The 21,358-nt window shown below is 39.7% G+C and overlaps 1 protein-coding gene across 1 annotated transcript; it reads left to right on the forward strand.

Moving 5' to 3' along the window:
* Positions 1-665: 665 nt before the first annotated feature.
* On the forward strand, positions 666-9,262 carry LOC110525862 (neuropeptide FF receptor 1-like). Its single transcript, XM_021606333.3, has 3 exons — positions 666-1,083; positions 5,569-5,668; positions 5,917-9,262. The coding sequence occupies exons 1-3, from the start codon at positions 702-704 to the stop codon at positions 6,935-6,937; spliced, it is 1,503 nt and encodes a 500-aa protein (XP_021462008.1). The 5' UTR covers positions 666-701; the 3' UTR covers positions 6,938-9,262.
* The last annotated feature ends 12,096 nt before the right edge of the window (positions 9,263-21,358 follow it).

Consider the following 21,358-nt stretch of genomic DNA (forward strand, 5'->3'; position numbering starts at 1 on the left):
AGCTCACTTCTAGCAGTTTGTTGATCGAACAAACTAACACATTGGCCCAAATTCTTGTTCATTTAAAGTCCACTCAACTCAGAATAAGCAATTGGTTAGCATGGCTTATTTCATATAGTAGACGTTTGTCGAGGATTTGGGTATCATGTGCACATAATTGTATTACAGTAACTGGTTCAAATATAGAACGGTGTAGAACCTGGATTAGTGTTTGATTCAGGAGGTGATCTAAGTTGCTGGAAATTTTTTGAGGTCAACGACAGGGCTAACTGGCATGTAATTTTAGCTCTCATCAATGGGAGCTGCTTGTGAGCTAACTATCTATTACTAAGAATTGTGCTTCATGTCAATGTGATTAATCTCAGTGTGTCTGAGGTAAGCGTAAATTACTACAATGACAAATTGATGATATGAGATCCTTGTTATTTATTCTGAAAGCAATGTCCTCAAGTCAGATCGAAGGTCTATTACAGTGTCTTTGTACCAATATCCAAACTTGTGCGCTACCAAGTATGAAGTGTATTGGCCACAGTAAGTAGGCTATGAAATTCAAATGACTGAATAATTAGAACGTCTGGAGATGCACTGTATGAATCTGCTAGAAATTTATAAGGAAATTATTTGCTTATTTTTGTCTGTGTCCCAAGGTGCAGAGCGGCGTGTGAGTGGCTGCGTTCCCCACCCTGAAGAAGAGAGGAGTGATGGAGCTGTGGAGCAGCGAAGAAGAGAAAGGTCTGACTGAACTGGAGGGCTCGACAGGCACCATGATAGCCTTGAACTCCTCCAGCCACCTCCTCCTCTACTATGATGCTGCTAACCACACCAACTACACCACCACCACCAACAACATCACCTATTTCCCTTACTACCAGCACTCCCTCCCTGTGGCTGCTAGCTTCATCCTGGCCTACCTGTTCATCTTCCTGCTATGCATGGTGGGTAATGTGCTGGTGTGTCTGATCGTGCTGGGGAACCGCCGCATGAGAACCGTCACCAACCTTTTCATCCTCAACCTGGCGGTCAGCGACCTGTTGGTGGGCATTTTCTGCATCCCCACAACGCTGGTGGACAACCTCATCACAGGTAGGCAACGGTTTGACTGACCTGGTGAATGCAACTCTGTCGGAGCTGGCGAAGGCAACTCTGTCTGAGCCGGCGAACCAAAACTGGTCTACTACGTCAAATATGTACAGATACGGTGCATCCGGAAATATTCAGACCCCTTCACTTTTTCCACATCTTGTTACGTTAGTGTTGTTCTAAAATGTATTAAATACAAAATGTTCCTCATCAATCTACACACAATACCCCATAATGGCAACGCAAAAAACGGGTTTAGACATTTTTGCAAATGTATAAAATAAAAAAAGATATCTTATATATATCTAGTATTGAGACCCTTTGCTATGAGACTCGAAATTGAGCTCAGGTGCATCCTGTTTCCATTGATCATCCTTGAGATGTTTCTTCAATTTGATTGGAGTCTACCTGTGGTAAATTCAATTGATTGGAGATTATTTGGAAAGGCACACACTTGCCAATATAAAGTCCAACAGTTGACAGTGCATGTAAAAATAAAAACCAAGACATGAGGTCAAAAGAATTGTCCTTAGAGCTCTGAGACAGGATAGTGTCACAGTACAGATCTGGGGAAGGGCAACAAAAATGTCTGCAGCATTGAAGGGCCCCAAGAATACAGTGGCCTCAATCATTCTTAAATGGAAGAAGTTTGGAACCACCAAGACTCTTCCTAGAGCTGGATGCCCGGCCAAACTGAGCAATCGGGGGGGAAGGACCTTGGTCAGGGAGGTGACCAAGAACCCAATGGTCACTCTGACTAAGCTCCAGAGTTCCTCTGTGGAGATGGGAGAACCTTCCAGAAGGACAACCATCTCTGCTGCACTCCACCAATCAGGCCTTTATCGTAGAGTGGCCAGACTGTAGCCGCTACAGTGAAGCATGGTGGTGGCAGCATCATGTTGTGGGGATGTTTTTCAGCATCAGGGACTGGGAGACTAGTCAGGATTGAGGGAAAGATGAACAGAGCAAAGTACATTGAGATCCTTGATGAAAATCTGCTCCAGAGCACTCAGACTGGGAGAAAGGTTTACCTTCCAACAGGACAATGACCCTAAGCACACAGCCAAGACAACGCAGGAGTGGCGTCTGGACACGTCTCTGAATGTCCTTGAGTGGTCCAGCCAGAGCCCGGACTTGAACCCGATCGAACATCTCTGGAGAGACCTGCAAATAGCTGTGCAGCAACACTCCCCATCCAACCTGACACAGCTTGAGAGGATCTGCAGAGAAGAATGCGTGAAACTCCCCAAATACAGGTGTGCCAAGCTTGTAGCGTCATACCCAAGAAGACTCAAGGCTGTAATTGCTGCCAAAGGTGCTTCAACAAAGTAGTGAGTAACGGGTCTGAATACTTATGTGAATGTGATATCAGTTTTTTATTTGTAATACATTTGCAAACATTTCTAAAAAACAGTTTTTGGTCTACTATTATGAGGTATTGTGTGTAGATTGATGTGGGGGAAAAACTATTTAATCAATTTTAGAATAAGGCTGTAACATATCAAAATGTGGAAAAAGTGAAGGGGTCTAAATACTTTCCGAATGCACTGTATGTGCACCATGTCATTGGTCTCTGTCTCGCTCTGCTGTGTGTGCATCTTGCTAACTGTCATGCAAATGGCAGGGGCTGAAGCTCATTGGCAGGAACTCAAATTGTTAGGGGGCTGGCCAATGTGGGGGGAAATGGTGCAGCACAGCTTCCAAAAAAATGGTTGATTTTAAACTAGGGATTTTGTTGCTAATTGAGGTAAAGCAGTCTGCTCATAGATTATGCATGTATGAACTACACATTGACACATCCAGCCCACAGCGGGAGGTTAAAAAATAGACTTAATAGCAAAGTTCCGGAGCATGTCTTTAGTAATTTGTGAATTGACTGAGTGACTCATCAAAAACAAAGAACAGAAACATTGTTATAATGAATGTAAACAAAGTGTTGCTGCAGGCAACATTAAATGATCAGAGGAGACATAACAGAGTGGGGAATATTGTCAGAGATCCTTCCTGCTGAATACTTTTCATTCGTTTATTTTTACCACTGGCCATTTCTTCTTATCGTCCAAAAGCAGGACAAAAAAAAAATAGGAAACTTGGCTACTTCAGACCTCAATTTACATAAGTATTCATATTTTAGCACTGGGTTGGATATTGGAGGGACCCATGTATGCCCATAAGCATTGAACATTTTAACCTTGGTCCACCCCACTATCTTTTTGTCACCCCCAAGACCCAATGTGAAGGCTAAACCCTGCCAGTGGACATACATTACCAGTCAAAACACACACCTGCTCATTCCAGGGTTTTTCTTTATTTTTACTATTTTCTACATTGTAGAATAATAGGGAACACATCAAAACTATGAAATAACACATATGGAATCATGTAGTAACCAACAAAGTGTTAAACAAATCAAAATATATGTTATATTTGAGATTCTTAAAAAGTAGCCACACTTTGCCTTGATGACAGCTTTGCACATGCTTGGCATTCTCTCAACCAGATTCGATACGCATTTGATATTGCCTATAGGGCACAAGATTGCTGGAACCATGGCTGGCAAGTGAGCTGTGTGACTGACATACGCCTAAAATAACATTGCGGGACTGCAGTTGAGTTTGGGACCAGGGAGTCAGGCAGAAAACCAGCAGGTGCGGGCGGAGTGCGATATGAAAAGCTGTGGATGCGGTGCAGATCTCTTTACCTTGCACCATGACTCTAATGCCTGTAACGCTAGTGCTGTTTATTACTGTCTCAGTGTGAAAAGTAGGGAATTAGCTAGGGAAACTGACAGATCAATAATGTTACATTGACATACAGACTAATAAAAACTGACATTGCACTGAAAAAGAATATGAAATCTTCAATTGTTTGGCTGATGGTTTCATCATTTGATTCAGGTCTAGTGTGATTGAGGCAAAAATAATAGCTAAAGTTAGCCAACTTTTGGCAAGCTCTCTCTTTCTCTAATGGTACATCAACTGGTGAAAGCTAGCCAAGTGAATTTACTTCTGTTGAAATGGGACAAAACAAAGGCTACAAAACATTTCCATACAAACAACTGCTGTTAGATAGTAGTAATAGCCACCTCATATCGCTATCTGACAGATAGCTAGAGGCTAGAGTTGACCTGGCTGTGGTAGCTACTAGCTAGCATAGCTAATTCATCCACCTCAGTCGAGAGGGGATGAAACATTAGCTAACGTTACATGTTAGTTACAATACCAGCTCAGAACTGCGAATAAAAACTAGTTACGTTTTTTTCTGTAAAGTTAAACAGCAGTTACCTGGCCAGCTATATCAGTCAACTAAAGAGTAGCCAGTTTCTGCTCTACTTGCGTTTACAACTCGGTGAAAGAGGTCCACACACACACTGAACTATGCTCAACTCTTGCGTGCTGGTCCAGCCAGCCTTCCAGAAGCTTTGCATGACCCCACGTCCCCAGTGAAAGTTGCACCCCTGTAAAAATATGAAAAATGTATCCAAAGTTAGAAACACAGTGTGACATTTCGGTCAACGGCCTTCATAAGACAGAGTAGTACCACTAATCCAGTTGTTTGAGCACGTAACCCCCTTTTCCTCCGAGACAATGTAGAGTCATAATGAGACTTAATTCATATTAATGATGGGTAAGAGTAGCACCTCGTGGACAAAGATCAGATCCTGATTCTCTACATTCTCTGTCGAGAAACTAGCCCTATAAGAATGGGTGTACATATCCTCTTGTCCTCATTAGTCATCATGTTAATCTTTTGCATGCCCATTCATTTGAGGATATTACATTACTATTGAACTAAAGTGTTTTGTAGAAAGCAATCTAATGGACAGAAAATCATTGCTTTGGGTATCTTGTTAATATACATTTTCTGCTATTTATCTTGGCAAGGGGATATAAATTGTGCCTATACCCTGCTGAGCTTGGTGTGATGAAGAGCTCTGTTCAAACATAACTTAGAAATCTTAGACACTGTTTGAGTTTTATTTAATGCATATTTCATCATGTTCATTTCAGACTGTCATTATGCACTTTCTACTGATGGAAAATGGGGGGATGTAAATTGCTAATTTACAGACTAGTTGTATAACTGTTATACATATAAAGAATGGCTCATCTAGAGTTGTATAACTTCAAGATAGCAAATTACAGCCAAATAGCAAATTATACTGATGATTCCCCATTCTATAGACGCATTCAAATTGGTTTGCATTACCATCTTATGCCTTATTCATAAAGTCCTTCAAAACAAACAGAATAGATGTTTAACCAGTGTTTATATCTCCATCTGTGGGTTGAGTGATTTGTGTCTGTGTAAATGTATATATTTTGCCATCAACTTGTTAGTGCAAATGACAACTGTGTACACGGCCTAGGAAATTGCAGCTGGGAAAGTCTATATATTTTAATGTGTCCTTATTTTACCAAGTAAATTGAACTATATGGCTGCTGTCTCTTTGTAGTTGTTGGTAATTGTCATTGATTTTGTCAACAGGCTGGCCGTTTACCAACACTGTGTGTAAACTGAGTGGTCTGGTGCAGGGGATGTCTGTGGCTGCCTCAGTCTTCACCCTGGTGGCCATCGCAGTGGACAGGTTGGTATGATGGAGGGAATTTGGTTGCAGGCAATGATTCTTGTTTACTGTGTAATTTATCACACCTGTGATTGAGGGTGCCCTACAGTGTAGAAATAGCCATTCAACCAGTTTTGAATGTAAAAAAACAGAACATTGCACTAAGTGCAAGGGGTGCCAATATATTTGACCACATTTGTATAGTGCCTTGGCACAAAAAAAACAGCAAGCATTCTTCCTTTTCCTCTCTCTATTTCCACTCTCCACAGGTTCCGCTGCATTGTGTACCCTTTTCAGCCCAAGCTCACCCTCTTAGTTGCCAAGGCGACCATAGCGATGATCTGGGTTCTGGCCGTGGTAATCATGTGTCCCTCAGCAGCTGCCCTGACCGTGGAGGAGGTGGCTGATCACTACATGGTTTACAGCCAGAACTACAATATGACCTACCCCCTGTACTCCTGCTATGAGAACTTTGCTGACCCGAAGATGAGGAAGGTCTACACCACGGTTCTGTTCGCCCACATCTACTTGGTGCCCCTGACTCTCATCACCGTCATGTACGGGCGCATTGGGGTGAAGCTCTACACCTCTGTGGTGTCAAGCAGAGAACCTCAGGATGCAGCACCTCCTCCCCCCCCAGCAAGGCATGAGGGGGGAAGGCCACAGATCTCCCAGAAGAAGATCAAGGTGATCAAGATGCTGATCGTGGTGGCCCTGCTGTTCATGCTGTCCTGGCTGCCGCTGTGGACTCTGATGCTGCTGACGGACTACGGAGGGCTGGGAGAGGAACAGCTGGAGCTCCTCACTGGATACATCTTTCCCTTCGCCCACTGGCTAGCCTTTTCCAACTCTTCTGTCAACCCCATCATCTACGGATACTTCAACGAGAACTTCAAGAGGGGCTTCCAGGCCGTCTGCCAGACCAACTCTTGCTGCCCCACAGGGAATAGGGGTGAGGTAACGGGAAGGGGAACTAGGGAAGGTAGAGCAAGAGATGGGGGTAATGGTGGATTGGATGGAGGCGGACTGAGAGATCCCACAAGCAACCCCAATCCTCTCTTGTTTGGGGCAAGAAACAAAGTATACACCGACGGTAATGTGGCAGACTCTGTGCTCCTTGAGCTGGAGTTGAAGAAGAATTCTAAGGTGGGAAGCAACACGGTCCATATTGAGGGCAGGGGGACTGGGGCGAGTGGAGGAATGGGGATTGGCTATGTGATGAACAAAAAGGGGATTCATGTTGAGGAGCCCACCAGCCCAATGGGAGTGTGTCAGGCCTGGGATCATTAGTGGGGATTGAAACCATGGAGGTGATTTCAGCATCCCTTATGAATAGAAAAGATAGGCACAGTCTTATTTCATTTTCTTTCAGATGATGTGGTATGTGGACTCAAGTCAACATTGAATTAGACCACATGACAAACTTTGATCTTGGAGTCATTCTAAGATCCCTCCAACCACTAAAAAAAGACCTGGGCCCATATCCACAAAGTGTCTGAATAGAAAATTGGTCATAATAAGTGCTGAGAATAGAGACATCCCACTGGGTGCACACTGGTTGAATCAACGTTGTTTCAACGTAATTTGTCAACGCGTTGTGCCGTGGAATCAACGTAGGAAATGCGCTAGATTTTTTATTTTTTATTTTTTTAAGTCATCAACCAGTGCCGTTTATCATATTTCAACCAGCGTTGTAAACATTGAAATTAGAATAAAACAAACTTAAATACATAGATTAAACAATCTGTTAATCTAATTCCAACATAATAATCATGTCAACTTTTAAACTGGGTTAAATTCTACATAGAAATGTTAATCTTTTTCATCCTATATTCAATATACATTGTTTTGGGTGGTTGGAATTATGTTGAATTTCATATTTGATTAGACATACAGTGCCTTCAGAAAGTACTCATACCCCTAGACTTATTCCACATTTAGTTGTGTTCGAGCCTGGATTAAATATATTTTTCTCACCCATCTACACACATCTACCCCATCATTACAAAAATTTCTTTGCACATTTATTGAAAATGGAATACAGGAATCGTATTTACATAAGTATTCACACCCTTGACTCAATAACTTGTAGAAAAGAGGGAGGCAGCAAAGACAAATTGCCGGAGCTGAAGAAGTCTATATCGATCCGCTAATACAGAACTAGTAAAGGCCCAGTGCACTACTTTTATGAAAAAAAAACTAAACTAAACGTATGAGTGTTTACCAGCATTTGTAACTTGAGTCTGATAATTGTGTACAAAATAGTTAATCTGATAATACTTGTGGAATATAGAAATACTTTCTTGATGTGTTTTCCAGTTTCTTGAAATACTTTGAAATGCAACTTATTTCTATGTAAAACCTGACATGGTCTATTCATTCCTATTCCATTTTAGCATACACTCTTATCCAGGGCTACTTAGTGAGTGCATACATTTTCCTCGTGAGAATTGAACCCACAACCCTAGCATTGCAAGCACCATGCTCTACCAACTGAGCCACATAATTTCTTCACAAACCACTTCATGTCTCAATGTACTCAATTACTGTATTGTGCATAGTTTTTCTTCTTGGCGATGGAAAGTCTACAGGTACAAACCTAGATGAAGAGCCTATGTACAATACCAATGAAATCTCACACTAAATTTATGCAAATATGTACAAAAAGTATTTTAGCAGATTGTGCGTTTTCGTGAGGCTTCATTTGTGTGAAAATAGACATTTTTGTGCAACTTCATTCAGAGGAAAATACATTTTGTCGGGGGCAAACTGAGGAACAATCTTTGAAAGTTATTGGAGCAATGCATTTTGACAAATGCTGTTCTACACTGCCTTTTGTGTCCCACATTTATTCATATAAAAACTGTTGACAACCCAATATTGTTAATCAACCAGGTTGTCACCGAAATACTTTTGGAATCTTTTTGATTAATGCCTATGCTGTCTTCTATGTTTGTTTTTGCTTAATACTTTGGGATACTGGTGCTATGTTTGCAACTATAACGAGTCTGGGCTATGATCAAGCTATAAATGCAGTTAAACAGGTTCATGGAAAATAATGAATTATGTTGGCTGTCACTTATGGCACTTCCAAGGCCGTTTCATTATAATTACGGTCGTGTCAATCATGTTATGTACTTTGGCTATTGTAACAAGATATATGCCAGCATTGTTGGCCTACTGGCATTGTCCAGAGGACCTACTAGGCTTCCATGGCAACGGCCGTTAGAGCAGACTTTTTTTCTTAGGTATGAGCCGTGGTTAGAGTCCCTGTTGCAGCTTTCACTCTTCCACTACATTGGTGGCAGCGTTGGGATCACACAGCTTGCGTCTAATTATGTGATCTAGTGGTGGGAAGCATTCTGTTTTTCAACACTGTGTTGGGTGTAATTACGGTGATATATCTAGTGAACAATGGATAAGCAACAATGTTCTATTCCACAAGCGGACCGTGGTGGATAGAAGTAGCCACTACAGGTGTAATCAAGCATTACATCAAAGTTGCCTGAAGCTGAATGGAGAGTGCTTTGCCCTGACCAGTTATTCAGAAAGAAAATCCTCTGTGACTGTCTAATTTACATAAGTTAACTTACCAGTGTGGACCCAAAACAAAAACACATTCTACACATTTACTAACTACCTGTTTAAAGTGTTATTACAACCATGGTGGTGTTTTGTTAGTGAAGCGTGAATATCTAATAACCTGACAATGATCCACATCACATGGGTAGACAAATAATGGTGTGTTATGCAAGAAAAAACTACTCTTTTTTTTAGGATGCAAACCACTGTTGTTCCATCCTGGTCTGATCTAATGAGATGGAAGTAGGATTTTTTTACGGCCTAGAATCGAGTCCTTTCCCAGTCAGGAAGGACGAAGTAGGCCCCTCTTGGTCCTCATTGTCGAAGACTGAACTCAAGTTAGGGGTTATAGGTCAGGCTCTCCTATACCACTTTGCCCAACATGTTAAATCCCAGAGGTTGTAAATAAACTATTTTTAAGGTGATATACAGTACTAGTCAAAAGTTGACACACCTACCATTCCTACCATTCCAGGGTTTTTCTTTATTTTTTACTATTTTCTATATTGTAGAATAATAGTGAAGACATCAAAACTCTGAAATAACCAACAGTGTTGGAAAAATATTTGGATTTGTTTATTTGAGATTCTTCAAAGTAGCCTTTTGCCTTGACAGGTTTGCACACTCTTGGCATTCTCTCAACGAGCTTCACCTGGAATGCTTTTCCAACAGTCTTGAAGGAGTTCCCACATATGCTGAGCACTTGTTGGTTGCTTTTCCTTCACTCTGTGGACCAACTCATCCCAAACCATCTCAATTGGGTTGTGCTCAACCCAACCAAGCCACACTGCTTCTTAACCCAGGTTGGATGCGCGCTGTGTTAAGAAGCAGTGCGGCCTGGTTGGGGTGTGTTTCGGAGGACCCATGGCTTTCGACCTTCGTCTCTCCCGAGCCCGTACGGGAGTTGTAGCGATGAAACAACATAGTAACTACTAACAATTGGATACCATGAAAATTTGGGAGAAAAAACTTTATTAAGAAGGAACGCAGTTCCACAAATGAACAAGGAACACCTGTTAATTGAAATGCATTCCCGCTGACTACCCCATGAAGCTGGTTGAGAGAATGCCAAGAGTGTGCAAAGCTTTCAAGGCAAAGGGTGGCCATTTGAAGAATCTCAAATATAAAATATATTTTGATTTGTTTAAAAAAATAAAAAATCTAATGGTTACTACATGATTTCATAGTTTGTGTAAAGACAACATAGAAAATAGTCAAAAATAAAGAAAAACCCTTGAATGAGTATGTGTGTCCAAACTTGACTGGTACTGAACATATTTTTTTCCACAAGGGGTGGGTGTTGCAGCACTCTCAGCTTCCCTACTTCCCGCTGCTATGAGCATCCACATTAATATACTAGTGTTTAGAAACATATTCTATTCTTAATTATAACACAAATGACTCCAAAATGGCAATACATTATTTACCATTCATTGCTATTGGGTACAAAATAGTCTGAAACACAAACAAAAGAATTGCAAATGCATCCAAGAAGTTTGTAGTCACAAGCTTGATGTGCTAGAAATAATGGGACCAAATACTAAAGTTTTGACTACTTTATTCATAAGAATCTTTTAGGGTGTCAATTTTTACCCCTACCTTAGAGAAAAAACTATTACTTGTTCAACAAAACCTCTTTCGCTGAGCAATTACTATAAAATAATACAAAAAAAATTCAGCATACAATATAGCTCAGTATTTCAGTTATTTATTTTGTACAGTCATTATTGCGCGTCATCTTTTTTTGCCACTAGGTGCAGTTTTACAGGGTCAGTCATAGTAGTACGGCACCCCTGGAGCAAATTAGGGTTAACTGCCTTGCTCAAGGGCACATCAACATATTTTTCACCTTGTTGGCTCTGGCGTTTGAACCAACAACCTTTCGGTTACTGGCACAACGCTCTAAACGCAACATTTGGTTCGTCTACAAATAAATGCTTGATATGTTAGATTCACGTTTCTATCTCAAACAAAACATCTAAGTTAAAGAATAGCACTAAATCAAATCAAAAACTTTAAATGCACTTCAAATAAAGTTGGATTTAGAACTATTTTTAAATTTTTTGTGAATTTTTGTGAAGATGGAGACGTGAGTTGAACATATCAAGCATTTATTTGTAGACCAACTAGATGTTGCGTTTAGAGCATTGGGCCAGTAACCGAAAGGTTGTTGGAAGAGCTACTCTTCTGTTTAGTGCTTCCACTTGGCTTTAGGTTGTTGAACAGAGCCTTTGCCTTCCCATATTTGAGTTTGCACCACTTTTGTTTTCGCTCCCTATCCTAAATTGGTTTGGGTTTTTTCTTTTGGTTTTTGTCAGATCTCAGGCAAGTCAAGTCCAGTGGGTGTCCATGGTGGGGATCTTTTAGGACTCAACTGGAGTTGCTTGCCCAGCTCTCCCATGGAGGCCATTCGGACCCCTGTTTGGGACCCAATGCGTTTTGTTTTTTGGATTTCCATGGCTCATTTGTTAATTACCTACCTGTTGAGCAACGGTTTTTAGTTTCTTATTGGGGTATGTAACACTTACAAGTCTAAATCTAGCTAATATTTCATAGAATACAAGATAACAAACCGTAAGCTGATAAGATACAATTGAACAAACGATAACTCATTTGCAACTGTTTAAAGATCAAAGTTGCTTGCAATAAGATCTGCTGAATCATGTTCAAGTGTTGCAATGGTTGTATTGACAGTTACAATGGTTGTATTGACAGTTACAATGGTTGTATTGACAGTTACAATGGTTGTATTGACAGTTACAATGGTTGTATTGACAGTTACAATGGTTGTATTGACAGTTGCAATGGCATGATACTGCATTGGTGCACTTAAAGCCTCCATATGTGTTGTGTTAAGTATATACAGTGGGGTACAAAATTATTGACGACCTTGATAAAGATAAGCAATAATGAATATATTCATATTGAGCTATACTGTATTATTTTTTTTAAAATTATACTTAATCTTTCTCTGAGCAATTGTACAACAAGAACATTGGTATTCCTAAGGATTTTTATACATAAAGTAGTAAAAAGTTTAGAACTTGGTCCCATATTCCTAGCACGCTATGACATCAAGCTTGTGACTCTACAAACTTGTTGGATGCATTTAAAGTTTTTGGTTGTTTTTCCAGATTATTTTGTGCCCAGTAGATATTAAGGGTAAATAATGTATTGTCATTTTGGAGTCATCTTCATTGTAAATAAGAATAGAATGTTTCTAAATACTTCTACTTCTAGTTAGTGTCGAAGCTCATACCCCCAATACATGCTAATGAAAAATGAAATTCCTATTTTCCTCAGGAGGCGATGTGTGGGGATTTATTGTATGACGCTCAAACATTCTTATGACTATAAAATGTTCTCATAAAAAGCTTATTTTAACACTGTCTGCTCAGGCAAATTTGCCGAACTGCTAAACCAAATCAGATCTCCCGTACATACCCCTCCTGATGAAGGCAGCCAATGGCCTGCTTCTATCTACGACGTAAACACAGCCTCTTGTGAAAATACGAACTGCATTCAGATATGCAGTGCAGTCGGAAAGTGTTCAGACCCCTTGACTTTTTCCACATTTTGTTACAGCCTTATTCTAACATTGATTAATGTATCCCCCCCCCCCCCCCCCCAATCTACACACAATACCTCATAATGACAAATCAAACAGGTTTTTACACTTAATTTTTAAAAACCTAAATATTACATTTACATACATTTTCAGACCCTGTACTTTGTTGAAACACCATTGGAAGTGATTACAGCCTCAAGTCTTCTTGGGTCTGACACTACAAGCTTGGCATACCTGTATTTGGGGAGTTTCTCCCATTCTTCTCTGCAGATTCTCTCAAGCTCTATCAGGTTGGATGGGGAGCATCGCTGCACAGCTATTTTCTCTCCAGAGATGTTCGATCGGGTTCAAGTCCAGGCTCTGGCTAGCCCACTCAAGGAAATTGAGACTTGTCCCGAAGAAACTTCTGCGTTGTCTTGGCTGTGTGTTTAGGGTTGTTGTCCTGTTGGAGGGTGAATCTGTGCCCCAGTTTGAGGTCCTAAGCGCTTTGGAGCAGATTTTCATCAAGAATTTCTCTGTACTTTTCTCCTTTAATCTTTCCCTCGATCCTGACCAGTCTCCCAGTCCCTGCCGCTGAAACACATCTCCACAGCATGACGCTGCCACCACCATGCTTCATGTATTTGTCTTTTACTGAGTGTCTTCCGTCTGGCCACTCTACCATAAAGGCCTGATTGGTGAAGTGCTGCAGAGATGGTTGTCCTTCTGGAAGGTTCTCCCATCTCCACAGAGCAACTCTGGAGCTCTGTCAGAGTGACCATCGGGTTCTTGGTCACCTCCCTGACCAAGGCCCTTCTCCCCCGATCGCAGTTTTCCTGGCCGGCCAATTATAGGAAGGGTTTTGGTGGTTCCAAACTTCTTCCATTTAACCTTTCTGATCTCCCCATCCCGGATCCGGGATCGTGAATACAGACTCAAGCTCATTACCATAACGCAACGTTAACTATTCATGAAAATCGGAAATGAAATGAAATAAATATGCTAGCTCTCAAGCTTAGCCTTTTGTTAACAACACTGTCATCTCAGATTTTCAAAATATGCTTCTCAACCATTGCAAAACAAGCATTTGTGTAACAGTATTGATGGCTAACGTAGCATTTAGCATTAGCATTCAGCTGGCAACATTTACACAAAAAAACAGAAAAGCATTCAAATAAAATCATTTACCTTTGAAGAACTTCAGATGTTTTCAATGAGGAGACTCTCAGATAGCAAATGTTCAGTTTTTCCTGAAAGATTATTTGTTTAGGACAAATCGCTCCGTTTTCTGCGTCACGTTTAGCTATGAAAAAACCCCTGTATCCAGGATTGTGTAAATCTATCAGCAAGCTCATTAGCATAACACAACGTTAACTATTTATGAAAATCGCAAATGAAATGAAATAAATATGCCATCTCTCAAGCTTAGCCTTTTGTAAACAACACTGTCATCTCAGATTTTCAAAATATGCTTCTCAACCATTGCAAAACAAGCATTTGTGTAACAGTATTGATGGCTAACGTAGCATTTAGCATTAGCATTCAGCTGGCAACATTTACACAAAAAAACAGAAAAGCATTCAAATAAAATCATTTACCTTTGAAGAACTTCAGATGTTTTCAATGAGGAGACTCTCAGATAGCAAATGTTCAGTTTTTCCTGAAAGATTATTTGTTTAGGACAAATCGCTCCGTTTTCTGCGTCACGTTTAGCTATGAAAAAACCCCTGTATCCAGGATTGTGTAAATCTATCAGCAAGCTCATTAGCATAACACAACGTTAACTATTTATGAAAATCGCAAATGAAATGAAATAAATATGCCATCTCTCAAGCTTAGCCTTTTGTAAACAACACTGTCATCTCAGATTTTCAAAATATGCTTCTCAACCATAGGAAAACAATCATTTGTGTAAAAGTAGCTAGCTAGCGTTAGCATTTCGCGTTAGCATTTAGCGTTAGCATTAGCATCCAGCACGCAACATTAACAAAAACATAAAAGCCTTCAAATAAAATAATTTACCTTTGAAGAACTTCTGATGTTTTCAATGAGGATACTCTCAGTTAGATAGCAGATGCTCAGTTTTTCCAAAAAGATTCCTTGTGTATTAGAAATAGCTCCGTTTTATACATCACATTTGGCTACCAAAAATCATCTTGGTTTCGCCTGTAGAATGAGTTCTGGGGCACTTACAGACAAAATCTTTGCAGATTCTGAAACTTCAGAGTGTTTTCTTTCCAAAACTGTCAATATGCATAGTCGAGCATCTTTTCGTGACAAAATATCGCGCTTAAAACGGGAACGTTTTTTATCCAAAAATGAAATAGCGCCCCTAGAGCTCTAACAGGTTAAGAATGATGGAGAACACTGTGTTCTTGGGGACTTTCAATGTTGCATAAATTGTTTGGTATCCTTCCCCAGATCTATGCTGCAACACAATCCTGTCTCAGAGCTCTACGGACCACTCAATTAAATTTACCACAGGTGGACTTCAATCAAGTTAGAGAAACATCTCACGGATGATCAATGGAAACAGGATGCAGCTGAGCTCAATTTTGAGTCTCATGGCAGGGTCTGAATACTTATGTAAATAAGGTATGTTTTTCATTTTTAATAGATTTGCAAAAATGTCTAAACCTGTTTTTTGTATTGTCATTATCAGGTATGGTGCATAGATTGAGGGGGGAAAATGTAATCCGTTTTAGAATAAGGCTGTAGCATAACAAAATGTGGAAAAGTCAAGGTCTGAATACTGTAACTTGCTCCCAAAGAATGAATTAAGATAAATATATGTTTGAGTGCATTTGAAATATGCAGCATGCAATACGAATTGTCTCGATCGTATGAAAAGGTAACTCCGTTGACCATTTATTAAGCCCCGTTTTTTTGGCACTTAGAAGTCAACCCAGGTTGGGCTGGCCTTAGTGGGCTTGCTCAATTTGCATTTCCACTGCTTCCAGATATTAGAAATCATGTCATGTTGCTAGGTAGAGGGGCTTTAGTGTTTAGTGTTTCATTAGCTATTGCACTGTCAATGAATTCAATTGCCATAGCCACGGGAGGTAGGGTTGCTGACCTGAGAAATCTGAATTTAAACGTTTTTTTCTACACAAAAGTAGTGCATTGGGCTTTTAGTGTTAGTGGACAGATGTCTGTAGCACAGGTACACATTTTTTCCCCCAGCATCTCCACTTTGGAGAGTTGTTTAATAAAGAATTGTACCTTTCAGGATTCAATAGTTGTAGTTATAAGAGTTGTTGCCCTGTCCCATTCTCTGTGATTTTTATTCCAATGGAATCCAGTAAAGAACAAAACCCTGTCCTCAAAATGCTCAAGGTTAGGGGCAGACAAAATGAAATATTTATCAAATAACATAGAAAACCACATTGTGCAGTAATGATTTACTTAATGTACATTACTATATTTTGCATAGTCTGGTCATCTAGGTTTGTCTCTGTAGACTTTCCATCACCATGAAGAAAAACTATGCACAATACAGTAATTGAGTAAGTTGAGACATCAAGTGATTTGTGATGATGTGGCTCATTTGGTAGAGCATGACGCTTGCAATGCCACGGTTGTGGGTTCAAGTCCCACTGGGAAAAAGTATGCACTCACTACTGAAATTTACACTGGATAAGAGTGTCTACTAAAATGGAATAGGAAATAGACCATTTCAGATTTTTACATAGAAATCAGTTGCATTTGCAAAGTATTTCAAGAAACTGGAACACATTTTATTCCACAAGTATGATCAGATTAACTTTTGTACAGATAATTATCAGACTCAAGTTACAAATGCTAGTCAACACTCATATGTTTAGTTTACTTAAAAAAAATGTAAAAGTAGTGCACTGGGCCTTTACTAGTTCTGTATCAGTGGACCGATATAGACTTCTTCAGCGCTGGCAATTTTTCTTCTTCTGCATTCTGATGTATAAATAGTGACGGCAGGGCTAATTCAAACTGTAGTAGGATAGTTCTCACAGATGAGTGAGTCAACCCATGCTTGGTGAATAGCACTTGGTTGATCTCTGGGAGCAGGACACGGGAGTGATGAATAAATCACATCAAAGGACTGTAGTTTGAGAGCTAGAAAATGAACATCCCGACAGTCTGAGGCAGAGTGCTCTGGAATCATCCTACTCCAAATATAGACAGGGATAATTTGGCATTCTTTATTTGTTAGTATGAATGAAAATAGTGGGTGGTGCCTTGATGACTATTACATTTACACTACTTGTGCTATAGATTTTTGTAGTCTTAAATTATTACTTTGAATAAACTGATAGCTTAAACTCCTTGTCCCAGAATGACATGCTAGCTAGTGATAAAGCTATCTGCTCCTGCTAGCTAGCAACAGATCTACAGTACTTGTGACTAGCTAGCTACATTGCTAGGGTTGCTGTGTTCTGTTGGGAGTCATTTTACAGCTTGCATTGATTGTATCACATTTCTATAACTAAATAGATAGCTTACAAATAAAAAAATAAAAAATGATAGCAGTTTGTCACCAGCTGTCTACTACCTTAGATACAGATAACATGATCAGCAGAGATACAACACAGGTTTTACAGTTTAGTACTGGGCGGCGTTTTGCATGTCCAGCTAGCTAACATATTTTTTTATTTTATTATTATTATTATTATTACATTTGCAAGAATTGACATTGCCAACAAACGGAGATGTGTTCAGAATAAATACATATACACAATATGTTTTAAAAAAACATCTCCTTCGACAGAGATTGATCGTCTCAAACTAAAGCAGACAGGTGGTGGGCCGTAGCAAGCGATCTGCGATATAAACAGAAGGAAACAAAGGCAGGGCTGGAAACGGACGGCACCAGATAAACTCTGGCCAATCCAATGTCAACCTTAAGCCCTCATTCCCTGTGCACGTTGGAGATCATACCGCACTTGTAAACCTTCAGGAAAATTGGATTTTCAGTTTACCTTCAAAATTTAAACGGAAATATATTTGACTCCAATTGTGATAGCAGTGTTTGTGCAGCATGTAATTTGACACAGACAGTACTTGCCTGCAGACACAGGTATGTATTATTCTGACAACTGGAAGCCTCCCCATGTGAGGGAAGCCTACCATGTTGTAATAGGTTTTTACAATAACCAAATGCCATTGTATTTTAGAGCCACTTTGTAAATACTGCAATGCATGATCGAACCACTGCTTCAAATGATTTTCAGACTAGTGATTGTCAAACTACTGTATGTGTTTGTGTATATCTATTTGTAGTGGGAGTGGTATTTGTAAAATCATGTTTCTGTATCCTGATATTGTTGGTGTTGTGTGAGTAATTGTTTTATCATAAATGTTAAACCTGCGTTCATGTTGCAATGAGAGAGAGAGTCAAAATGACTCATTACATGTTTTAATCACATCAAATCAAACTGAAAGTCATCAGTTACATTAATTGAATCTGTATTGGAACATGATAAATGGAAGTAAAGGGGCTTACTGGTTCTTTTGCTACATGTAAATTGATACTCCACCATGAGTTTTAAAATGGTGCCTTGCATTAAATGGTTTAAAGTGGGTGGAGGAATATTGAATTATTTATTGTATTTTTTAAATGATCTGCACTTAAGTTAAACGTTTTCTAATTATACTTATCTTTGGGCAACAGGTAAATTAAACTATTGTGTTCTAATGTTGTTTGATTTATATTGCAGCAGGGTGGCCAATGGTCATAATGCACCACAAGGCATGCTGGGTCAATTAAGTCTAAATCTGTGTAATCTGTACTGCCCTACCAAGCAATCAAGAAGGCAGTAACTGCTCATTTGGTCAAAAATGAGTTAGTCATTTTTTGCTACATTAAATACATGCTTAATCATGTGAACAAGTATCCTGCCTTGTATTGTGTTTTGGAGAAAATAGAGGTCATGTTAGAAGTAACTGCATAAATGTACTGTGAAACCAAGGTAAATAAAGTCATTTTTCTCAGTTCCACACTATGAGCAGTTACTGCATTTTTGCTTGGTAGGGCAGTGTATCTTTCAAGGTCAATTTGCTAAGATGTTTAGTAGTATACTTTGTCAACTTCGTGTGAGTGCCTGCGTATTACAAACTGAGCAATTGCAGTTTGAGACCTAGTTTCTTTGTCTGCTTTTGACTTTTTATGTACAAGTTGCTATGCCAAATAAAAAAATGTAATGTTAGATGTATGTGATCGCTGCGGGAATTGAATCCATGGTGATGCATTGATGTTACCAGTGTTGAACTCGTACATACTGAGCAACACACCTCTGAAGTAATATTCCTTATCTATGGATACAGTTCTCAGTGTTGGGAGGTCTTCAGAAATGTAAAATATATTCAGTGCAGGGAGGACAATATACAGGATATGCTGAAGGCTGCAGAACAAGCTGTTAAATGCACCACAGGCTTACAGTTAGCTACCTGTAGGGACATGCAATCCGCTGAGTGCTGTGTGGCTGAATTCTCTAACCCTTGGTTTTTAAAATGTTTGTAGGAACAGCATGGTATGACGTACCTTAACAGCATGGTATATGTGCAGTTGTTTATGCAGAGCTGGCTTTAATTGTACTTAGTGTATGCCAGCTGTGCTATGAATCATCTAAAACCACATGAACTAGAACCTAGTGGTTCCTCCTGTAAAAGTTGCATCATACTGCAGCACACCTTGCGTGCTGCCCAGAATGCTATGCCACGTTATTTAAATTGTCTGCCGTTGTTGCCATTAATGCTAGTTTGACCACCAGAGGGCATCTTTGAGAAGAATTTGATAGTCTTCAATATTGGCTATATCAGATCATTTTTACTTTTTTTAGAAGAAGAAGAACATAGTACGTGGGATTGATTTAAGAAATGTAGCTGAATTTGATTAATATTATGACGTTTCTATTCCAAGAAAAATAAAAAAATAAACCCTCGGGGTTTCCATTAGGAAAATGTGACGGTCAGGAGTAGGCTACAGTACTAAGAACATAACATTTACACACCCTAATTGCAATCTAACCAATACCCAAAAGGAGATTCAGTGAAAATAAAAACATCATTGATTTATCAAGACCAGTCCCAATGCTTATCTCAGAGCAGCGCGAAACAGTTCTGAAATAGTTGACCACAGCGGTAGGCTATTGTTTCAAATCCTATTGCTTCTAACTTAAATAAGACTTAGACCACTTTTAACAGCACATTACTCAGCACTAGTGACTCATGTCGCCTATGGTAGGCCCACAGTGTACAGTTGAAGTCGGAAGTTTACATACACCTTCGCCAAATACTTAATATAATATAATATTTAAACTCATTTTTTCACAATTCCTGACATTTAATCCTAGTAAAAATTCCCTGTTTTAGGTCAGTTAGGATCACCACTTTATTTTAAGAATGTGAAATGTCAGAATAATAGTAGAGAGAATGATTTAATTCCGCTTTTACTTCTTTCATCACATTCCCAGTGGATCAGAATGTTTACATAAAACTGCCAAATACTAATTGAGTGTGTCTTTAAATTGTTTAACTTGGGTCAAATGTTTCAGGTAGCCTTCCACAAGCTTCCCATAATAAGTTGGGTGAATTTTGGCCCATTCCTCCTGAAGAGCTGGTGTAACAGCCAGGTTTGTAGGCCTCCTTGCTGGCACTCACTTTTTCAGTTCTGCCCACAAATGTTCTATAGGATTGAGGTCAGGGCTTTGATGGCCACTCCAATAACTGGACTTTGTTGTCATTAAGCCCTTTTGCCACAACTTTGGAAGTATGCTTGGGGTCATTGTCCATTTGGAAGACCCATTTGCAATCAAGCTTTAACTTCCTGATGTCTTGAGATGTTGCTTCAATATATCCACAACATTTTTCTTCCTCACAATGCCATCTATTTTGTGAAGTGCACCAGTCCCTTCTGCAGCAAATCACCCCCATAACATGATGCTGCCACTCCCGTGCTTCACAGTTGGGATGGTGTTTCTTCGTCTTGCAAGCCTCACCCTTTGTCCTCCAAACATAACGATGGACATTATGGCCAAACAGTTCTATTTTTGTTTCATCAGACCAGAGGACATTTCTCCAAAGTGTGATCTTTGTCCTCATGTGCAGTTGCAAACTGTAGTCTGGCTTTTTTATGGCGGTTTTGGAGCAGTGGCTTCTTCCATGCTGAGCGGCCTTTCAAGTTATGTCGCTATATGACTCGTTTTACTGTGGATATGGATACTTTGGTACCCGTTTCGTCCTGCATCTTCACAAGGTCCGTTGCTGTTGTTCTGGGATTGATTTGCACTTTTCACACCAAAGTACATTCATCTCTAGACCTGTGGAGGTCTACATTTTTTTTTCTGAGGTCTTGGCAGATTCTTTAAAGATTTTCCCATGATGTCAAGCAAAGAGGCACTGAGTTTGAAGGTAGGCCTTGAAATACATCCACAGGTACACCTCCAATTGACTCAAATGATGTCAATTAGCCAATCAGAAGCTTCTAAAGCCATGACATTTTCTGGAATTTTCCAAGCTGTTTAAATGCATAGTGAATTATAAGTGAAATAATCTGTCTGTAAACAATTGTTGGAAAAATGACTTGTCACGTACAAAGTAGATGTCCT

Source organism: Oncorhynchus mykiss, chromosome 6 (genome assembly GCF_057628025.1).
Source record: "Oncorhynchus mykiss isolate SJ-2025 chromosome 6, ASM5762802v1, whole genome shotgun sequence".
In the NCBI taxonomy this organism is placed as follows: domain Eukaryota; kingdom Metazoa; phylum Chordata; class Actinopteri; order Salmoniformes; family Salmonidae; genus Oncorhynchus; species Oncorhynchus mykiss.